At 56.4% G+C, this 20496-nt stretch overlaps 3 protein-coding genes across 3 annotated transcripts; 1 reads left to right on the plus strand and 2 right to left on the minus strand.

Annotated features, from left to right (window-relative positions):
* Window positions 1-1169: 1169 nt before the first annotated feature.
* Window positions 1170-8480, plus strand: nuoS1 (NADH:ubiquinone oxidoreductase 76 kDa subunit). Its single transcript, XM_002953250.1, has 13 exons — window positions 1170-1466; window positions 1549-1606; window positions 1687-1806; window positions 2340-2518; window positions 2803-2998; window positions 3753-3938; window positions 4233-4487; window positions 4781-4873; window positions 5132-5348; window positions 5710-5903; window positions 6189-6461; window positions 6768-6836; window positions 7261-8480. Exons 1-13 carry the CDS (start codon window positions 1234-1236, stop codon window positions 7396-7398), a joined length of 2211 nt encoding a protein of 736 aa, XP_002953296.1. The 5' UTR covers window positions 1170-1233; the 3' UTR covers window positions 7399-8480.
* A 4555-nt stretch (window positions 8481-13035) lies between these two features.
* Window positions 13036-17412, minus strand: VOLCADRAFT_42270 (uncharacterized protein; the record flags this gene model as incomplete). Its single annotated transcript, XM_002953328.1, has 10 exons — window positions 13036-13157; window positions 13601-13719; window positions 14187-14325; window positions 14811-14879; window positions 15225-15287; window positions 15381-15547; window positions 15858-16096; window positions 16580-16639; window positions 16944-17032; window positions 17244-17412. Coding segments are annotated over 10 exons (1236 nt in total), but the record flags the coding sequence as incomplete, so codon positions are not given.
* A 2487-nt stretch (window positions 17413-19899) lies between these two features.
* Window positions 19900-20442, minus strand: VOLCADRAFT_35244 (uncharacterized protein; the record flags this gene model as incomplete). Its single annotated transcript, XM_002953329.1, has 1 exon — window positions 19900-20442. A coding segment is annotated over one exon (543 nt), but the record flags the coding sequence as incomplete, so codon positions are not given.
* Between the last annotated feature and the right edge of the window lie 54 nt (window positions 20443-20496).

The following is a 20496-nucleotide window of genomic DNA, read 5'->3' on the forward strand; positions in this document are numbered from 1 at the left end:
AGAGCACGAAGGGGCAAGTACCATGTCCCAATGGGGCCAGCGGTTTTGCCGCTGTTGTGGTACTAATAGCCGAATCGAGGATGGAAAACACGTGTTATTGGAGTGCCCAGCCTATAATGATATTCGTGCGGAAGAGGGATTCGACCATCAACAGAGCATGTTGGAGGCCATGAAATGGGAACCAGTACGTCTTGGCGAGGATGTTGGAACGTATGTGGGCACACCGCAACTCGGTTATCCTCTTTGGGCGCTAGTCTGGGCTGATGTGCGGTGTTTCCTGTTCTCCGTGGCTTTCAGGCGTTGTAGTATTGCCCTTGGGCCTTCGGCTCGTATGGGTAGTTTTACAGGTATGGGGTCACGCACCCCCAACCATGTAACACACACACACACACACACAGTATGGTTGGCAGGTGCACTAACAAATCCATCCAGTAGGTTCTTTTGTTGCATGCACGCTTTTACAGTTGTGAGCATTTTGGAAATATTGCGTGTGATGTTTCTTGTTCGCCCTGCAAGCCTCGGGCTACTTCCACCATGGTGCGGGGAGGGGGCCCCGCTACCATCGTCCTAGCTAGCAGCACAGTCCCAAGTCCCAACAAGGCTTCAGATTTTCCTACCATTGTGCTGGAAGGAATAGCAATTATCCCTTGACTGTCGTGGTAAGCACTTGTTCCCGCTATCGTGGTCAGGTTGCCCCTGCCAGCCTCAAGGTGGCTCTGGACCTCCAATGGGCCATGACCATAGTTGAGGCTCCTAGTTGCCAAGTGGCCGATTACCCGTGAACCTTGCTATCAAGCCATCATACTTCGTCCGTCGCCCTTTAGGAAAACGGGCCGCGTTGGAACCTATTATGCATTCTTCATTTCTAAGGACATGTTGGGTAGCCTAGCTGCTGGGCCCCAACGTATTAGACTATGCAAACAAGTGTGCACGGCTGTCACTGCAAGCATTAGCAACATCTGGTGAGGTCGGAACGGAGTGGAAAACCTAAGCGAAAAGCAATTTCTAAATGTGTCATAACGTGGTCTGCTGTGCTATATTTAGAAATGCATCAGCGTACGGCACAAACGTGGTTTCGCAACCCTGTGCGTCGCAACATTTGCCAAGGGTCCCGGGAATATCATTACGCCCGCGTGGCTGGATGCCTGGCTTTAGGCAGTAGAAGGCGGCAATTTCTTTGGGAATCGTGTTTGAGACAAGTACCTTTTGCTTGCTAAGAGCGAAAGCACAACGATGGTCCTCTCGGGGCTTACCCGAAGGGCTGCTGTATCCCTAGGGCAGCTATGGCCTGGAGCTCAGGAGCTTTCTCGCAGCATCTCCAGCAGCGCCAGTGCTCTACAGCAGGCAGCTCCTCAGGCACCTCCCAGCGACCAGATCGAGGTCTTTGTTAATGACCAGCCTGTAAAGATTCCAAAGAACTCAACCGTGCTTCAGGCGTGCGATGCGGCTGGTATCGACATTCCACGGTAGATATTGTTATAAAGCATAATTTTATAACTCCTCGACGCTCTCCCATGATGGAGGTTCACTCCTGTGGATGTTTTTCAGGTTCTGCTATCACCAGCGTTTGTCGATTGCGGGCAACTGTCGGATGTGCTTGGTGGAGGTACGTACCGCTTGCTGTAATGTAATCTACCAGTTATGGAGGGGATGCAGAAGTGCGGCGTTTTGTTGTCGACGCTTCAGGTGGAGAAGGTCCCCAAGCCGGTAGCCTCGTGCGCCATGCCTGCGGGGCCGGGCATGAAGATCAAGACGGACACACCCATGGTCAAGAAGGCTCGCGAGGGCGTTATGGAGTTTCTGCTGGTGGGTGCTGCGCGGGGAGCGTGTCCCTTCTCCCCGTCTTGGGGTAATTTATTCGGGCTTGGGTGCCTTTTGAACCCCCTTAAGGTCACCTTTTTTCCCAAACGCCAAGCTGGCCCCCGGTGCTTTCTCTTCCTGGATGTGACGCGGAATGATTTCTGTAGCCAGTCTTGCCAGTGGGTGTCAGCTCCCCATGTTTCTCCTTTGGCTCGACACCAACCTGCCTATGCGTGCAGGCGTGTGCCAGCGTGCATATGCTGTTATGGGGCCGAGGTTCCTGTGGGAATGCTCGGTTGGCGTGACGCTGATATCCATGATATGCTGCCAGTTTGCGTTAACAAGTGCTCCCATAATCTTTTCCCGCATGCCCTAAAAGGACATACATTTGGGGGAACTTGGCCATGTGTGATGCTTCTGCTTCCCCCTATGCTCCTGTGCCATCCCGTCCCCCCGTCTGCGCGACCACCTTGCGGCATCCCACTGAGATGATCAAACTGAGCTTCCCTTCCCATTTCCCTGTCGCCCTTTTCGTGCAGATCAACCACCCGCTTGACTGCCCCATCTGCGATCAGGGCGGCGAGTGTGACCTGCAGGACCAGGCAATGATTTTTGGCAGCGACCGGAGCCGCTTTGTGGAGACCAAGCGTGCAGTTGAGGACAAGAACCTAGGGCCGCTTGTCAAGACGGTTATGAATCGTTGCATCCATTGCACGCGGTAGGGTTTTGCACCGGGTCTGGGCGCCTGGCCGTCTTCTGTATCGGCCTAATCCTACCTAATCGGTGGACGCAGAGGACCGTATTAGGTCGCAGCCGTGCTATCGGCCCTCCTCCCGCCTCTTTCCCCCCCACCCTTCCTGTTTCGGTGTTACCCATGTCCCCAAATCTATCCATCTGCCTTTGAGGGCAGGCTGCCCAAAATGCGTATACACCCATTATTGCGTGCATAGCAGAAGTGCGTCGCAGGAGTAACCGATATCCCTCTGCTTCTCCCTTTCACAGCTGCGTACGTTTCGCCAGCGAGGTGGCTGGCACGGCGGAATTGGGTGTGACGGGGCGCGGCCGCGATAGCGAGATTGGTACCTACGTAGAGAAGCTCATGGTCAGCGAGCTTAGCGGCAATGTGGTGGACCTGTGTCCGGTGGGGGCTCTCACGTCAAAGCCGTACGCCTTCACGGCACGTAGCTGGGAGCTCAAGGTGGGAGCAGGTGGCGGTCGGGCGGGAGGGGCGAGGTGCGGGAAGGTGACGGGCTAGACAGGGCAGAGCGGATGGGGAATGGGAGGATACATGTACAGGACTTTGGGTACTTGGGGGTGTTGACGGCAAGGCAACGGAAGAGGGCGGGCTGGTGGCAGAGCTGAATGCCTGGGTGCACAGGGTGTAACTAGGTGGGTTCCTGGAGGAGAATTGTAGGAGAGGGAGCAGGAGATGGAGAGGGAATGGTAAAGGGACAAAATAAGGATGACCATGAGGAGGGACACAGTTCTGGGAACACGACGCGTTTACTACAGGGGGAGCTCGGGGCGGTGGGCCATGGAGTGGGCTTTGCCTGGGAAGGGGCTATGCCATGACTGGACGGTCTGCGAATGGATATGACAACATGGGGTTATGACAACTTCTGACAAGGCAGGGACAGACTGCCTTGCCAACGGGCGCCTTGCTCCTGTTCTACGCCGTGACCACACACGTGGGTTCTCCCGCATCCTTCGACTCCGCGCATCTTCTGGGCCCCAGCCTACGACCTGGGGCATACACCTCCCTTCTATCTCCCTTCACTGTCTGGTTACTTGTTATTAAAGGTCAAAACGACAGTTTCTTAATCTGGCCTGATGATATCTAGATATGATATTGTACCTTCATCTCTAAGGCGGCGCACTTCACTTCGCTTTTCCTTTTATACATTTGTCCTCTATTGATCCTCCCTCCCTCCATGACTTCCCCTTTTGCAAAGGCCACTGAGTCGATCGATGTATCCGACGCGCTGGGTGCCAACATCCGCGTGGATAGCCGCGGCACGGAGGTGATGCGCATCCTACCCCGCTTGAACGAGGAGATCAACGAGGAGTGGCTTTCCGATAAGGGCCGTTACCAGTACGACGGCCTCAAGCGGCAGCGCCTGGACAAGCCCATGGTTAAGGTGTGTGCACACGTGATCGGTCGAATGCATGCATGTCCATGGTGCATCGCTATATGTTGCGATAATGGCGTGGATAATAATAGCTTCGTCTGCGGAGGCTAGTTGGCCCAGGCAGCAGAATGGCCCTCTGGGGCCCTCCTTGGTGCACGTCCCCCTTCCCTTAGCTGTAGTAAAGCTTGCACGTCTCGACGCAAACCCGCTTATACCCGCGTTGACGGCGTCCATCCCCACGTGGCCCAGGCCGGGCGTCATCGACCCCAACCGTTCCCCTGTCCTGAACCCCATGTCGCGCAGGGCCCTAAGGGCCTGCAGCCCGCCACCTGGGTCGAGGCTCTGGGCGTTGTCGCGGCGGCTCTGAGCAGCACCCCTGCCACGCATATCAAGGCGGTGGCTGGCAAGCTGGCGGACGCAGAGTCCATGGTGGCACTCATGGACCTGATGCGGCGGCTAGGTGTGGGCAACTTGGTGCATGAGGGTGGCTTCGCAGACATGCCCTCGGACGTGAGGTCCACCTACACCGCCAACACCACCGTGGCGGGCATTGAGCAGGTGTGGGTTTCTCATAAAAACTCTCTTTATGAGATGGAACCGGAACTGTTTGGAGGGTGTTAGGTGGCCATTGCTCTGGAGTCGGTAAGATGAGGGGTGCTGTGGTGGGTTGTGGCTAGGTGTCGAGGTGTGATGAGGTGACTACTCGTAACGTTCTTGACCGAGAGCTGGATAGTATCCGGGATTCGGGGCTTGGACAGACAAGGTGAATTGGCGGTTTTCTTCATCCAGAGGTAAAAGCACCTGCCTATGCCTCGCCTAAACGGTCTGTCGTCCTTCCGCGTGTGCTGCAGGCCGACATGATCCTGCTTGTCGGCACAAACCCGCGCTGGGAGAGCCCTGTCTTCAACGCGCGCATCCGCAAGACTTTCCTGGATGGAGCGCAGGTGGGGACTAGGAGCGCCAGATGACCATCATAGCGCTCGCATATATGCTTTCGGGGTGGAAAGTGTGAACATACGCCATGGGAGGGGGCCCAGCACCAGGGCCGTTCGCTTCTTCCTGCCTTGTTGTGGCCAACTCGCCCGCTGTTGCTAGTCCAGGTATAGGTTAGCAAGGGTGGGGTGTGGCCACTTCCATGCACACCTTCTGCAGATTCACATATGCGCGTGCACGCATATGCCTCTGCCGCCTGATACACGCAGGTGGGCCTGCTGGGCGCCCCAGTCGACCTAACATATAAGTACGAGCACGTCGGCTCCGACCCCGCCGCTCTGGCGGCCCTGGCAGCTGGCCAACACCCCTTCCTTGAGCGCCTGAAGAAGGCAGTCCGCCCCGCCGTCATCGTGGGTCCAGGCGTGCTGCGTCGCCCCGACCGGGAGGCCGTCATGAAGGCAGTGCACGACCTGTGCAGCAAGGCCGGTGGGTGACCGTGGTTGGCAGTGTGGGGATACCTGGGAGCCCCCTTTCCATCAGGACAGCGCGTGAGGGTCTTGAGGGGTATCTAGTAATCAGAACGGTTGCTGTGCATCCGCAGTCCCATCCTGTCCCTCGTCCGTGTCCCCCGCCACAGCCCCCGTAACATCATTCCGCTTGCATGACGCCCTCACGTCAGTTGTCGTCCCCTCCTTTCCTGCAGCTAAGTCCCCATTCCACCGTTATTCGGTAAATTATTCCTTGTGCCACCGCGTCTTTAGCCGCATCTGTCCCCTACGTGTCGTTCTTTTGAGGACCAAAACGTTTCCCTCACGGCAAATATATCCCTGGCCTCGCCCGCGTAAAGGTGTTGTAAAGGACAACTGGAACGGCTTCAACGTCATCCACGACACTGCCTCCCGTGTGGCGGCCCTCGACATGGGCTTTGCGCCTTCGGTCACCGCGCGCGCCGCCAAGGTACAGCCCAAGGTGGTCTACCTGCTGGGTGCGGACGATTGGGAGGAGGCGGAAGTGCCGGCGGGCGCGTTCGTGATCTACCAGGTAAAATGCGGAGGCCTGGTGAGGTGGAGTGGGGTTCTGGGGGATAGATGTGGATGTGGATAAGGCGGGAACGAAGTGGGAATGCCGATGTAAACGACATGCAAATCCTTTTTAGGACGCTAATCAGCTAGTCGTGCTTTGTCGCTTGTTGTACTCGAGTGTCTGGGGGGAATAAGCCCTGACTCCTGAATCGGCGCTCCCAAGCCGACCCCCAGCATGACCCACTGTTGCATCCTATTGCGTTCTTTCCTCCCTATGCACCTCCTATCGTTCTTTCACCTCCAGGGTCACCATGGCGACCGCGGTGCCGCCCGTGCCGATGTGATTCTTCCGGGCGCCGCCTACACGGAGAAGTCCGGTCTGTACGTGAACTTCGAGGGCCGTGTGCAGCAGACTCGCCCCGCGGTGCCGCTTCTGGGCGAAGCGCGCGAGGACTGGGCCATCGTGCGTGCGCTGTCCGAGGTGCTGGGCAAACGCCTGCCATATGATGATGTCGCCGGCGTGCGGGCGCGCCTTGCGGATGTGGCGCCTCATTTCGCAAACATCAACTCGGTGCAGGTGTGCAAGGGAGAGCTGGGATAGTGGTAGGGATGGGGTAGGGTGGCGTGGTGGTAGGGATGGAGATCTTAAGTACGGACAGCGGCATGCAGTTCAAATCGCGATGAGGATGGAGCCGTGGCAAATATTAGCAATTTATCTTGCGTTAGGATGTTTCTTGGAAACAATGATGTTGAGGCCTTGTTTCTTCGCTGATTGCATGATGTCGCTTGCTTCAACCTCCTGTCGCTTGCTTCAACCTTCTCAACCTGCCACCTGTAACTCGTTACATGCGGCGTTCCGGATCGTTCTGACCTTTTTCTTCAGACCCCGGTTTGGCTGAACGGGGAGTACGTCAAAGGGGTTGAGCAGCTGGCCAAGGCGACGCCGGCGCAGGTGAGCCGTGCGGTGTGGGGCGGCGCGGGACAGATGGGACGCAGCGGGTGTTTGAAGTTGGGCTAGGCTCAATACCCAGGTGGATGTGACGCGATGCCAGTTCCCCACGTCACATCTACCTAGGTAGGTGTGGCGTGGGGAACTGGCATCGCGTCTTTTTGGTGCGAAGGATGTGCTGTCTGTAATTTGAATCGTCTTTTGCAACCTTACTTCGTCGTGCTTGAAAGTACATGAAACCCTAGGTTACAAGTCCAGGTTTTGGTGTTTGCCATGTAGCGCGAGGTTCAGGCGCCCAGCATCTTCTACGCGTGAATGTAAGCTTTTGCGACCTTACCTGTCCACCCTCCTACGTGACTGTCTTGGATTATGATTTGCAAGGGATAGCACCCGTCTGCGCCTCTGTCTGTGTGCGTGTGCCGCCCAGGTGAATGTGCCGCTGGGCAGCACTATTGAGAACTACTACATGACGGACGCTATTAGCCGCGCCTCTCGCACCATGGCCAAATGTGTGCTGGCGAGGCAGGAGGCACAGTCCAAGGCTGCTGCAGCTGCCGTGATGTAAACTGGGTTCGATTAGTAGCCGGGCTTCTTTCATAGCGCCGGGCGTTGGTGCAGTGGGGACCGGAAGGGGCGGCTGTGTTGTAGCGATAACGACGAGATATGGGGCGGTGGAGGGGACGCCATCACAAACAGCTGAGTCTGCCTGCGGCCTGGCGAGAGGGGTTGCTTGCTTACGATAGGCTATGGTTGCGGCTCTCGAGCAGTAATGAGGTCAGGCTGGCCTATCTGGACATACAAACAGTGCCCAGAGCGTAGCCTTGTTACATGAAGACGTAAATCGATCGGCGAGTGTTGCTCATCCCACGGCAGCAACGCGGAGAAAGCATCTTGCAACGGGCCCGGGGTGCTATTCAGTCGATTTCCGGTGCTTGCGTCATTTAATACCTCTCATCGGGCACTGCAGCAGCCTCACGGGGGTCCAGCCAACGTTGCAGCATGTAAAAGGTCAAGGCTGGGGACGATGCGTACGGAGACCTTATCATAGTCTGGTTCTTGGTCGACCAGGCGTCTACCACCTGCCTTGCTTAGGCCTGACAACAATGGCCGCGTCCGGCTCGCGCGCCTGCTCTGTCAAGGTTAAAGGCGTTAGGTTGGTGTATGGCATGGTCGCTGTTCCGAGGTATTGTACGTTCGCTATTTGCTTTTCTGCGGGAATCCACAGCTGGGGTGGAAGGGATGCAGAAGGAAACATTGGGAACCATGTCCAGGAGCAGGCTGCCGAAGGCGCAGATAGTTCTTTGCCTTGTTATGCTGTCTCTGGGCCAAGCGCGTGTAATTGACGCGTTGTTGCATGATAAGTGTGGATGTCGTTTCGTGGTGAGGGTCTTGGGCAAAGTCGCAAAATGTTGTTGATGATGCTTGGCACATGAGCGATCGCGCTATAGGTTGATGGCCTAGAAATGGAGAGAAAATGACCGGAGGAGAGTTTCGTGGGTTTGGGGGTTGATAGAGGTGCCCTGCCGATTTGCAGCTTGGATGTAGTGGCCCCATATCTTTAGTCGACCTCGGAAAGATAGGTATGCCGAGATAAACGTAAGCAGACAGGCAAAATATTATGGCAACTTTTTAACGCAAAAAAATGTCCCCGGGCCAGCAGCCGTCAAGCCGAGTCATAAGCCGTTGTGAAACCTTGAAACCTACCCCGGCCCTAAATGGCACACCAAGTAACAAGTTCCGCACGAATGCGGGGTTGTCCGTCTAAGCCCGGGGGCCATGAATTGGCATAGCGTTGTCATGCCATAAGTTATCAATTAGCTGATACATTCCTGATATGGGGATGTATACACCATGGTGTACTCGATGCATACACGTAGTCCGGCAGCCGAGCACCGCCACACCGCTGCTCTGTCAACAACAAATTCACCCTTGCTATTCCGACATAGTCCGACATACAGAGCGTCATAACACAGACCCTAACAGTTATCAGGGGTATCACAGCTCTTTCTCGGCCTCGTCTTCATTCCGATTCCACACAGATTGCATCATCCCGCCCATTCTTCCTGTCTCCCACAGAGGACCCCGAGCATGTCCTTTCACGCCATGTACATGGCGAACTGTAAGCCTAGGCATTTCGCTCAAGATTATCCAGCTTAGCTCACAGCTCATCACCGGCGAAGCATCTTCACAGATCTATTGTATATACACACACGTTTTAGCCGTCCAATTAGTTAAACCCGCCGGCGGGTCACCAGATATGCATAAGGCCCGCCACCGGCTCCCCCAGGTTAGCATGGTAAAGCCCACACCAAGCACCGAAAACACAATGCGCGGCGAAGCTCCAGCCATGATTTCGCGTCATCAACTGATTCTTAAACCACCATGCTCTACCGGCCGCGCCACAGCCCGCAATAGCTCCTCCTGAATTTTCCCCTCTGACTGCCGCACACACACGTCAGCAGCCAAGCCGAAGGCCTCCGGGTCGAAAGGAGGCTCGCCCCGTTCACAATGCTGCCACTGTCGGCGCAGCAGCCTCCGTCGTGGCAGCTGTCGCCGCCATCTCCGGCTTTGATGCCAGCAGCCGGCGGTCGGCACGGCCTGATGCGTTGCAAGTAGTGGGCCTTGCAGGCGCACACCAGCACTTCCCCGCCACCGCCGCATTCCCTACAGCTGCAGCACCGTTCCGCATTCCCTGTTGTCCATGAGCACCTAAACCTCCTTGGTCTCGTGTCACCCATCACACAGTAGAAGGCAGAAGGCTGTATCTGTGATTGCTTAAACGAAAGCAAAACGAATATACATAATTTCGCGGTCGACAGGATTCGAACCTATGCGGGCGAGCCCATCTGATTTCTAGTCAGACCCCTTAACCACTCGGGCACGACCGCGCTGACACAGGATGGCAGGAACATTCTAAACCTACAACAAGTGACAGCAAAACCCGGAATTCCCGGACTTTCCGGTTAGCAAATCGGGTTCAGCAAGTACCATTCAAATTCGTCCAAAAGAGTTTACAACAATTCAGTGGCTGTTTAGCCCAGGGCTTGGCTACGGCAGCATATGTAAGTAATAATAACTTTAGAGCACTAACCCGTCCGTGCGACAGCCCCTCTTGGGCCTTCGTTGTGTACACTGACAAGTTTACGAGTTTATTTATGTGCAAATGAACGTGTTCCTCCTTTGGACTCCCTGAACTAGGAGCAGGTTGATTAGCTCTGGAGATAAGACAATTTGCCTAGAGCCAAGAGCCACCGCTTCCTCCGCCTCCTTGTTTCGCATCCATCTCCTGCGCCTCCCCCTTAGCCGGTCTTCTTGGGCGCAAGGAAAGCAAAGCAAGGAGAGCCGCTCGGTATAGAGAGGCCGACAGAGCTAAAGTACAAGACGCAGTAGAGGATACAGGACAGCAAGGAACATAATGGAATGGGAGCGATTGCCAATTCAACCCTCTTAAGTGTCTTTCTCCACGTTGTAGTGTGTAACCTGAAAGCCCCACCGCCTACGCCGCATGCCCACCTCAACTCCACCTCTATAGCTATAACCCATCTACCATCCCCTCCATCGTGGAGATTCATTCCCGGGGACGGACACGCGTGCTACGTGGTTTCCTTACGCCAAACTACACGCTTTCTTCCCCCCGCATGCATCCATGAACTATCTTTTCGCTCTTCCTCCCTCCTCCTACATTACATGCCAACGGTGGAGGCATGTAGGCGCTCCCTATCCATAGCCACAGCTGCTGCAAAACGCTGGAGCCTGATACCCCTCCCCTGGAGCCAATAGCCCCTGTCCGTAAACCAGTGTATTTTTTTTCCGTAATATATTACGGTTCCGTAATAAAATGGCATATTTGCGTTCTGCGCTCCGTCATAGACCATGGTAAAGGCCTGGTACGGTCGTTACGGAGCCGGGGCGGGCCGAAGGCCCCCAGAGACGTTCTATTTTAGTATAAATAAGTTATAAATGAGCGATGGGGCCCAAGAAATTAACTACTATAGCTGGTCAGGGTAGCGTCAAAGCATTCCTGACCACCGGCAGGCCAAAACCCAGTAGCGGCGATGCTGGTAACACTTCAAACAATATAGCGAGTACAAGAGAGACATTAGAACCAGATGACAGGGCGCCTCCCGCTGGTGTATCAGGTACCCTGTGTGGGCAGGGGGGGAAAAAATTCTGGCAGTAATAAACGTATTGGACTGATGGCATATTTATTACGGAACTCGTAATAGATTCAGGGTCGGCCTCCACGAAAAAAAAAAAACTGCCGTAAACCTATCTACCTACTGGGCTACCTACCCGACTACCTGGCTCCATTATTCCTTCGGCAATAAGAAACTCAAACCCAATCTTATCCCAGACCCAGCCCGCCAATTTAATAGCTACACAGTATCACAACAGTACTCGAGGAGGTGCAAAGCCGCGGTGCAATGGCTGCTGGGGCCAGCCATAAGAGTCCTTTGTTGGTTTGGAGCTAAGCCCAATGCGCTGCTGGTCAGCCTGTCCGGCAGGTCAATACATGTTTGGTCCATCCATCCAGCCCGCCAGGCAGGCCAGCCAGCCCGGACACAGACGTTGCAGTGTCCCATTTTGTGACCTCATGCGTGCTGTGTATACCATGAAGGCTTCCCTGCAGCCTCTGCGGCAACACAAATGCACACAACACAGCGCAACACGCATGGGCCACCTCCGTTGGCCGAACGGCCCAACCTGTCACATTCAACACACGCACACACACATCGCAGCGTGTGATATTGCCGCTGCTGAAGCTTCCTGAGGAGACGGCTTGCTTCAATTTTATTCTCTTCCCTTCGCTTTCTTCCTTCCGCCAGGTCGCTATCCTGATGAGACCCTTACGTCCCTCTGAAAACATCTCCGGTGATATAGTTTCAGAGCGACCTAAGGGTCTCATCAGGATATTTTCATCTCGGGTGGCAGCATCGGACCGGGGTAATGGCACCGCCCAATCGGCACTGCAGCTCTCGCATGTGCCACTGTCTCCGCCCCTAATGTGTCAACACCCCTAATACCACTTGACCAGGTAACTCCTCGCACGCGCTCGGAGCCCCACGGTCCGTCGCACCTCCCATCCTTCTTTCCGTGTCTCCGTTCCGTACTGCTCCATCACGACCCTCTACACGCCTCCAGACGACCTAGATCCTTGGGGACGACGCGTCAGCCATCACGCCCATCTCCTCGCGCTCGTCGTCCTCGTCCCTCGTCGCCTCCTCATCTACGACCCACCCGTTACCGCCGCTGTCGTCCTCCCCGTCCTCCTCCTCCTCTTCCACTTCGTCTTCCTCCTCGTCTTCCTCCTCCTCCTCCTCCTCTTCTTCTTCTTCCTCCTCCTCCTCCTCCTCGTCGTCGTCGTCGTCGTCGTCGTCGTCCCCGGCTCGCAGCGCCGCCATCAGAAGGTCACGGAGGTGCCGGTGCCGCGCTGCGGCGGTGCCGTCGCTCCCGCCCCCACCAGCACCACCGCCGCCATCGTTACCATCGTCATCCCTGCGCGCGCAGGAGGTACATAGCTAGCGTGAGTACACACCAGAGGTAGAGTACCCGCACCCACACCCGACCCAGTGCACCAAAGCTGTACCATCGTCAACAGCACCTAATAGCAGCAGTGGCAGGCCCGCAAGGCGGGTATGTGCGCCGTATGGTGTGGTGGGCCCGCGGATGGAACGAGGGTATCACGGCCGTGGTGCGAGGGGAATTACCAAACTATGGTACCATCGCTCGCTCCGAGGATTCGAAACCCAAACCCAGCTACTCCGAAACCACCCTCCCCTTGCCTCAGCAACCGAGCTGACTTGGAAAGCTCCACTTTACTCCGTCCACCGGTGGTCCCTCGCCGGACACGGCAAGGCATACCTTCGCCCTGCCCGGCGGAGGAAATCATCTAATCATTCATGTACGTGTCCGTCTCCCCCTTCCCCCCTCACCCCACTCGGCAGGCCTCCACGTATGAAACCGTGTCACGTCTGAGGAGGCGGGACTTCGCTTTCCAAACTCTCGCAGGCCCCTCAAAACCCCGTCTCCCACTTTCCCCCGATCCACACCCCCATCACCATCTGGCGGGCGGGTTGTCCATGGTAACGTCTGGGTCTCCCCCCCCCCTTCCCCCAACCCAGCCCAACCCCCACCCGGCGAGGTCCCCCAGCAGCATCCTGAGCATGGCCCTGGGAATCACCACCCTCCGTCCGCCCCCCAGCACGCGGGAGTGGTCCGCGGCCCTCTGCCGGGAGTTGCTCTCCATGGTCGCATGGGCCGAGGGTCCCGGGGTGTGGGGGCACTCGGCGGTGGGCGCCCACAACTTGATGTCGTCATCGATACCTGGGGTAGAGGGGGTTTGTGTGTGACGGGGTCGGGGACATGTGTCAAACTGAGCACAAGTCAACGGGTTTCAAGCAACGGCGCCGGTACGGAGCTTCCCTGACTAGGTCAGGGTGTAGTTGGTTAGTCAGGTACAGGAACGCTGTATACGGGGAGTGAGGTGTGGGGAGGGGAGAGGGGGGTGACAAACCCCCCTCTTAGGTGACAAACCAGCCAAAGCTCCGAATCCGAACACCATAACAACAGCCAGCCAGCCAGTCGCATGCACTCACAGCAGAAACTACGGTAACCACAGCCTCGAAAACCTAAACCCCAAGTCCAGCCTCGCTTCGCAGGCGTCATTCACGCACCCACTCATTCAGACGCACACGCACCCTGCCCATCCACCCGTGCCACCCCACCCCCGTTCCCACACGGGCCCCACCCACTACCCTCTCACTCACCCGATGTGGCCATGTGCAGGGGCAGTGAGGGGTGCGGCTCCAGGCAGTTGACCACGTGGGTGTCTCCTCGCAACCAACAGTGCAACCGACAACTGTCTCGACTCCAAATATAAATATGCCTTGATGGGCGGCAACGGAGGATTTCCGTGAGGAGGGGGGTTGGTGGTGAGCGCCCATGTGCCTGGACCCAGCTGGACTAGCTTGCCGTCGTTGGTGGCAGTGATGTAGTAGCGGCGGTGGCAGGGATGTCGGTGGTGGCGGTAGCGGCCGCTTCTTTCACATAGGAATATTTCATAAGCCGAAACGTTCAGTCAATTGCAAAACTGTGTTAGTGGTAAAAGTCGTCGGTGTGCCTATATGTGGCGGTTCGCTGCGTGATCGTGATGAGCATATGGTTTGGGGGTGTGGGTGTCGGTGGAGGTGGAGGTGCTGGTTAAGCCATAAGGACAGCAACCAGGTGGGCGAATGTATGCAACCCAATGGGTAGTTGGGGGCTGGGAACTGGGCCTCCGGCGCTGAACGAGGCCCAATAACCCACGCTGCCACTGGCTCCCTTTTGTCCCCTCCCTTCCCCCTCCCCGCTCACCCGCAGTCACTCCCGCTGACCACCCACTCCTCCCTCTCCCCAAGGAAGTTGACCCCTTTGACGGTCTGACGGTTGCGGTGGCCGCTGCGGGCAGAGGGGAGGAGGGGAGACAGCACACGCGTAGGAACACGGGGGTCAGCTAGGAATGATCAACGTAATGTGGCATTTAGACGTTGCAAAGGGGTGATAAGCACAGCGGGACAGTGGTCGGGTAGGAAAGGTTCGGAGCTGCAGGCGAGCGTCCCCCCGTACAGCGGTACCTGTAACGCCCGATGACGTAATCGTCTGGTACCGCAGCGTCGCCGCCGCCGCTGTCGGCAACGCCAACAGCAGCAGGGCTGGGTGCTGTCGGCGCCGATGCGGCAGTGGAGCTGCCGCCGCCGCTGCCACCGCCTCCGCGACGGCGACGCCTAGAAGGCCTCAGGAAGCTGTCAAACTCGTCGTCATCGTCCTCCTCCTCCGCCTCCTCGGTGTCCTTGGCGCCGCGGCGACTGCCACTGCCGCCGCCAGTGGCGGTGGCTGTAGAGGTAATCGTGATTTTCGCTCGGCAAAAGCGGGCGGTCCTCTTCTCCTCCTCTTCGCTGTCGCTGTCCCCGGTGCTTCCTGGCTTGCCCTTGCCGCCACCACTGCCCTGTGTGCCCGGCGGCCTGAAGAGGTACACGTCATCATCGTTGTACGTCGCAAGTACGTCACCTGTACGATGAAAGGTTTTCCATGCGCGTGCGGATGGGACGTACAAATAGTAAAACAGTGAGCGGTTGACAACAATGCGTGGATGTCAAAGATGAAAAATTTGGAGGTTTAGCGAAGCGGGTTTCATGGGGAAAGGTAGAAGGGGGGAATATTCCCGGTGCTCTGCAGGTGGGCACATGGCCCCTCTTTGCGTCTATATGCAATCCTTTCTGTCCTTCAGCCCGGCATTTCCCAACTCCGTCACGGCTCCTTGTGTCACCAGTTCCCCGACATAATGACGATGAGACGGTAGCCAGTTGCCGCTCCCTGCCGCTCTACTGCACAGCTGTCCCATGGTCGCCGTACCGTTCTGGCCAAACATGACGCATGTGACGTGTGCCGGCCGGCGCCGTACGGCTCCCGGGTCTCCTCCTCTCCGTAAACTCATAGGACAAAGCTCTAGGACGGGCCGTCCGACTACTCGGCGGCATCTCGTCTGCACTGCGGCGGCGGCGCCACCACCCCGCGCGCTGCTGCCTCCGTACGACGACGTCAGTGACGTCAAGCTTCGGTTGTCATACACGACGACCGCCTCGTCGGCCCCACCGACGACGAGCTGCCATGGCCGCGCCGGGTTAACGTGTATAGCGTTTAAATCGATAATCTGTCGGCTCTGATGGCTGCCGGTTCTGCCGTCGCCGCCAGTGGTCACCTTGCCCCTGAAGATCCCGGCCCCGCAAACAAAGCAGAGAAAGGAACTTAAAGCGGAAGAAAGGCAATGTAAACAGGAGGGAGGGAAGGCAGAATACATAAAAGACAGTGAAGACAGTATCGGCGCCAGCGTGTCAGCTAGCCCTTCGACAAAACTCTCGTCCCGAAACGCCACTCCACGACCTCTGTCTCAGTAACCCAGTAATAAATATGCCCTTCACCCCTGCTGTTTAATGACGAGAGCGCTACCCTGAAGAACCCCCAACCGCAAACCCCTAGACTCACGACGCGCTAGCCGCCATGCGAGCCAGTGGCTCCGAGTCGCACATCCGCAGATCAAATAGACACACGTCTCCGTCCTCGCCACTGCTGTAAAAGCAAGGCGGGCCGCCGCACGCGCCGCCGCCGTACGATGGGTTGTACGGGCTAGCATGCTGCAATGCCAGCTTGTGCGCTCGTCCCATGTGGCGATGCAGGCGCTTGGTAAAGGGCCGGGAGCTGCCCTCACGAAAGTACGATACACGGACCTGGGTGCGGGACAGAGATGAGGGCGGTGAGCCATACACATACCCAATCGTCCATCAGCTGCTGTGGGCTGGAAACGATGGGGGAGCAGCAAGCCGGGAGCCGCGTCCGACCCTCATCCTATCCAAAAAAAGGACAGGGGCGGGGTCGCGTGTTGATTCCTCCGCCCTTTCGCAGGAGTGTGTCTGGGGGACAAGCCCAACGTGCCTAAGGACGGCGTTGCTTAAACTCTAAAGATCTGAACCTGGGAGCCGAAGTCCTGTGTTTGCGCTGTCTAGGAGCGGAGTGGTGGACCTTCCCTTCCGGCCATAACCGCCAACGCAACCAGCTAATACCGCCACCGTAACCGCCAACATGAACAAATATACCGACACACGAGCCCGCGAGGTGCTGCATGTTGGGGTTCGGAACACATCGTATACTCAATGCGCGGATAGGTCGTTCAAGTACTGTACCCATTTGTCGTACTTGGCACGCATATGTACCTGTCCGTCCGCAGCGCAGGAGACTAGCGTCTTGTCGTGCGAGCCAGGCAGAAAGCGAGCCTGGTGGGGAGTGCGTGGGGTTGGGTTGTGGTGCTGTGGGTTGCGGGATACGTGTGATAGGGTGGATTGTCGTCGATTATGGAACGTGGCGGGTTGAAGCGCTGCGCATTTGGGGTTAAGAAGGTGAGGCAGGGAACTGCATCCCAGGGATGAATCATGCACAGATCGACAGCTGGGTGGATGGACGGACGGACGGGCACGGGGACCGTCACAGAGACGGGTAGGCGGACACAGGCAGGGGCCACGATGCGGCAAGCTTTGTTTGCTTGCCGAGCACAGAGTTGCTGCACCCTACAGCCCCGACCAACAAGCGGTGGCATCCGCGTGCGGCTGTTCGACTCGCCTGGAAGATGTTATTTGTGTGCCCGGGTTCGAACCGCAGACGTCGCAAGCCTGCACGGCGAAGAAGGTTGCCGCGGAGGTATTGGATGCTAGAGCGAAGGCGGCTCGAGGAGGTGATGTGCGCGGGGGAGTGGGGTTCAGCGAGAAGCCGGAGCAATGGAGGCCGCAAATAATTTGTAAGACGAGCCATATTCTCTTTAAGCCACCTGCTCCAGGAAGCCTTGCAGGGAGCAAATGGGAAAGACGATAATTGTCTACCCACCACGACGCCAATCCCAGAGCATGACGCTTTGGTCATCTGAGCCGCTCACAAGGAGGTCTCCTGTCGGGTTGAAAGATACCGTATTCACGCAACCCCCGTGACCCTCCAGGTTGCGCTGTAGTTCCATGCGATAGATGAGGCTCTCGGACCCGGACATTTGGCCCCGAAACGTTGCCGCATTAGCCGATAAGTTTCGAGGAAGAGCCTGCTCCCTTTCCCGCACGGCATTGAAGCATGATGTGGGCATCGTTTATCGGGAAGCTTAGGCTCAAGGTGAAGGGGTAGGATTCAAGTTTTCAAGTGAGAGAAGGAAATCTTTGCATGTGGCAAATTGATTATGAAATCAGAAGCGGAACACAGCCGTGAGTGTAATGAAAAGGTAAGGGCAAGGCCGGGAAGGGAATCATTTTACCATCAATCAGCGAGTTAACCTTCGATGGCGCTAATATGCCAAGATGATCTCAAGAAGGTAACAGGATACAGGAAGAAACTCCGAACTCATGGTACAACATGTAAAATGCCGTACAGGATTGCGCAGCCCTGCCCTGCCAGCATAATTTCTTATTGCCTGAAATTCCAGTAGGTGGGCTAGATGCCATCTCGAGAACGTTATAGGGTGATACGGTGATATCATATGCTTGGTTTACTTCCCCAGCTCAAACCTTTGCATGCATGTCCATTTCGTAGCCTGGCGTCAGCCATAAGACAACAGTTTGAGTTATAGTTCAGGTCTGATCATAAAGCTGGCGGTTGTATTTATACCGGTCTGAAAGCCTGAAGACTCCGGCTTTAGGCGTAGCTTTTTATATTTAAATGGCAAGCATCTAAAGCTGTTATATCAGGAGGTACCAACTACTTCCACGTTCGCCATACTTAATCATCTTGGAACTTGATTGTCCGTTGCCGTCCGCGGTGTCGCCGTGGTGCTGGCGCCCTCCTCAATAGCGCCGCAGCCATGAGCTTCAGCCGATGCTCCTCTCTGATGGGCATCTGGTTTGGCTTTTTTCTTACGGTCGCCATTTGTCAGGCCGCAACAGTACATGGAATTAATGGTTGGCAGTTGAAGCCAAATAATATGGCAGCTGCTGTGCGGCTTGGAGAAACATCGGATCACGAAGGCGCTGGACAGGCTGATGGTTTTGTTGATGCTACGGCCAAGAAGGTTGAGGCAACCGCTCAAGTATGGGCAGGTCACGGACGATCTCTTACAGCCATTGTCGATGCCGTCGCGGGCGAGCTGGAGAACACTGGCAGCAGCGACGCCTATACAGCCGATAAGGAGGGCGCTGATAGTTACGGCGGATACGGGGATGATGGGGTTTCATCGTCAGCTGGGACAGCAACGGATGCAGCGGTTAGCAGTGGTGCTGTGACAGCCTTTAATTCTGGTACCACTACAGATGTATCCACCGCCAGTAGTAACACGGGTATTACTGCTGCTACTGGAGCAGCAATAGTTGCAAGTGGCGTTATAGATGAGACCCTGGCAACAAATACATCCGCAGCCACTGCGACCACCGATTCCGTCACGAATAGTGATCTGCTGGGGGGGACAAGCACCGCAACTACTGTCAATGGTGTCACAGGCCAGTCTGTAGACCCTGCAGCGACGTTGGCATATGTAACAGGGGCTGAAGGTGCTGCTGCAGATACGGATAGTACGACATTATCCTCATCCAGCAGTGGTGACACAGAGCTGGGGCAAATAACTTCTGGGTCAGCCACGTCTACAGCAGACGGGGCTGCACTTGGTACTGAGATGCTCAGTGGCTTGACTCCAAGCATAGGTAAGGTTGTCATAACTTAGCAGTATGCTTTGGCTGTAATTGTTTCAAAGATAGAGTGGTGCTGTCTACTGCTGCTGCTGCAGGGGATGCCGTACAGGGTCCTGCTGCTGCTGGCAGCGATGAAGCCCTAATTAATCCTGCTGCCATTGGCACCGAAGGCCTTCTGGGTAGCACTGCCAGCGATGGAACTGACGCCCTCATGGGGACTGTACCTAATGCCGCTACCTTAGCAGCAGGCGATACATTAGCCCCTGCTGCTGCTAATGGCACTGAAAGTCCCATCTCCCTCAATACCGACGTCTCAGGAGAAGGCAGTATGGATGATGTTACCGCAGTGACAGATGACAATATTGTGGATGGCGCCAACAATACAACTGGAGCAGACACCAATGCCACTGCGGAGGCTTATACAGCGAATGCAACAGCTGAGGCTTATGCAGGGAATGCGACAGCTGAGGCTTATGCAGCGAATGCGACAGCTGAGGCTTATGCAGGGAATGCCACTGCGGAGGCTTATGCAGCGAATGCGACAGCTGAGGCTTATGCAGGGAATGCCACTGCGGAGGCTTATGCAGCGAATGCGACAGCTGAGGCTTATGCAGGGAATGCCACTGCGGAGGCTTATGCAGGGAATGCCACTGCGGAGGCTTATGCAGCGAATGCGACAGCTGAGGCTTATGCAGGGAATGCGACAGCTGAGGCTTATGCAGGGAATGCCACTGCGGAGGCTTATGCAGCGAATGCGACAGCTGAGGCTTATGCAGGGAATGCGACAGCTGAGGCTTATGCAGCGAATGCCACTGCGGAGGCTTATGCAGGGAATGCGACAGCTGAGGCTTATGCAGCGAATGCGACAGCTGAGGCTTATGCAGGGAATGCGACAGCTGAGGCTTATGCAGCGTATGCGACAGCTGAGGCTTATGCAGCGAATGCCACTGCGGAGGCTTATGCAGGGAATGCGACAGCTGAGGCTTATGCAGCGAATGCGACAGCTGAGGCTTATGCAGGGAATGCCACTGCGGAGGCTTATGCAGCGAATGCGACAGCTGAGGCTTATGCAGGGAATGCCACTGCGGAGGCTTATGCAGCGAATGCGACAGCTGAGGCTTATGCAGGGAATGCCACTGCGGAGGCTTATGCAGGGAATGCCACTGCGGAGGCTTATGCAGGGAATGCCACTGCGGAGGCTTATGCAGGGAATGCCACTGCGGAGGCTTATGCAGGGAATGCGACAGCTGAGGCTTATACAGCGAATGCCACTGCGGAGGCTTATGCAGCGAATGCGACAGCTGAGGCTTATGCAGCGAATGCCACTGCGGAGGCTTATGCAGGGAATGCCACTGCGGAGGCTTATGCAGGGAATGCGACAGCTGAGGCTTATGCAGCGAATGCCACTGCGGAGGCTTATGCAGGGAATGCGACAGCTGAGGCTTATGCAGCGAATGCGACAGCTGAGGCTTATGCAG

This window comes from Volvox carteri, assembly GCF_000143455.1.
Source record: "Volvox carteri f. nagariensis unplaced genomic scaffold VOLCAscaffold_35, whole genome shotgun sequence".
Classification (NCBI taxonomy): Eukaryota; Viridiplantae; Chlorophyta; class Chlorophyceae; order Chlamydomonadales; family Volvocaceae; genus Volvox; species Volvox carteri.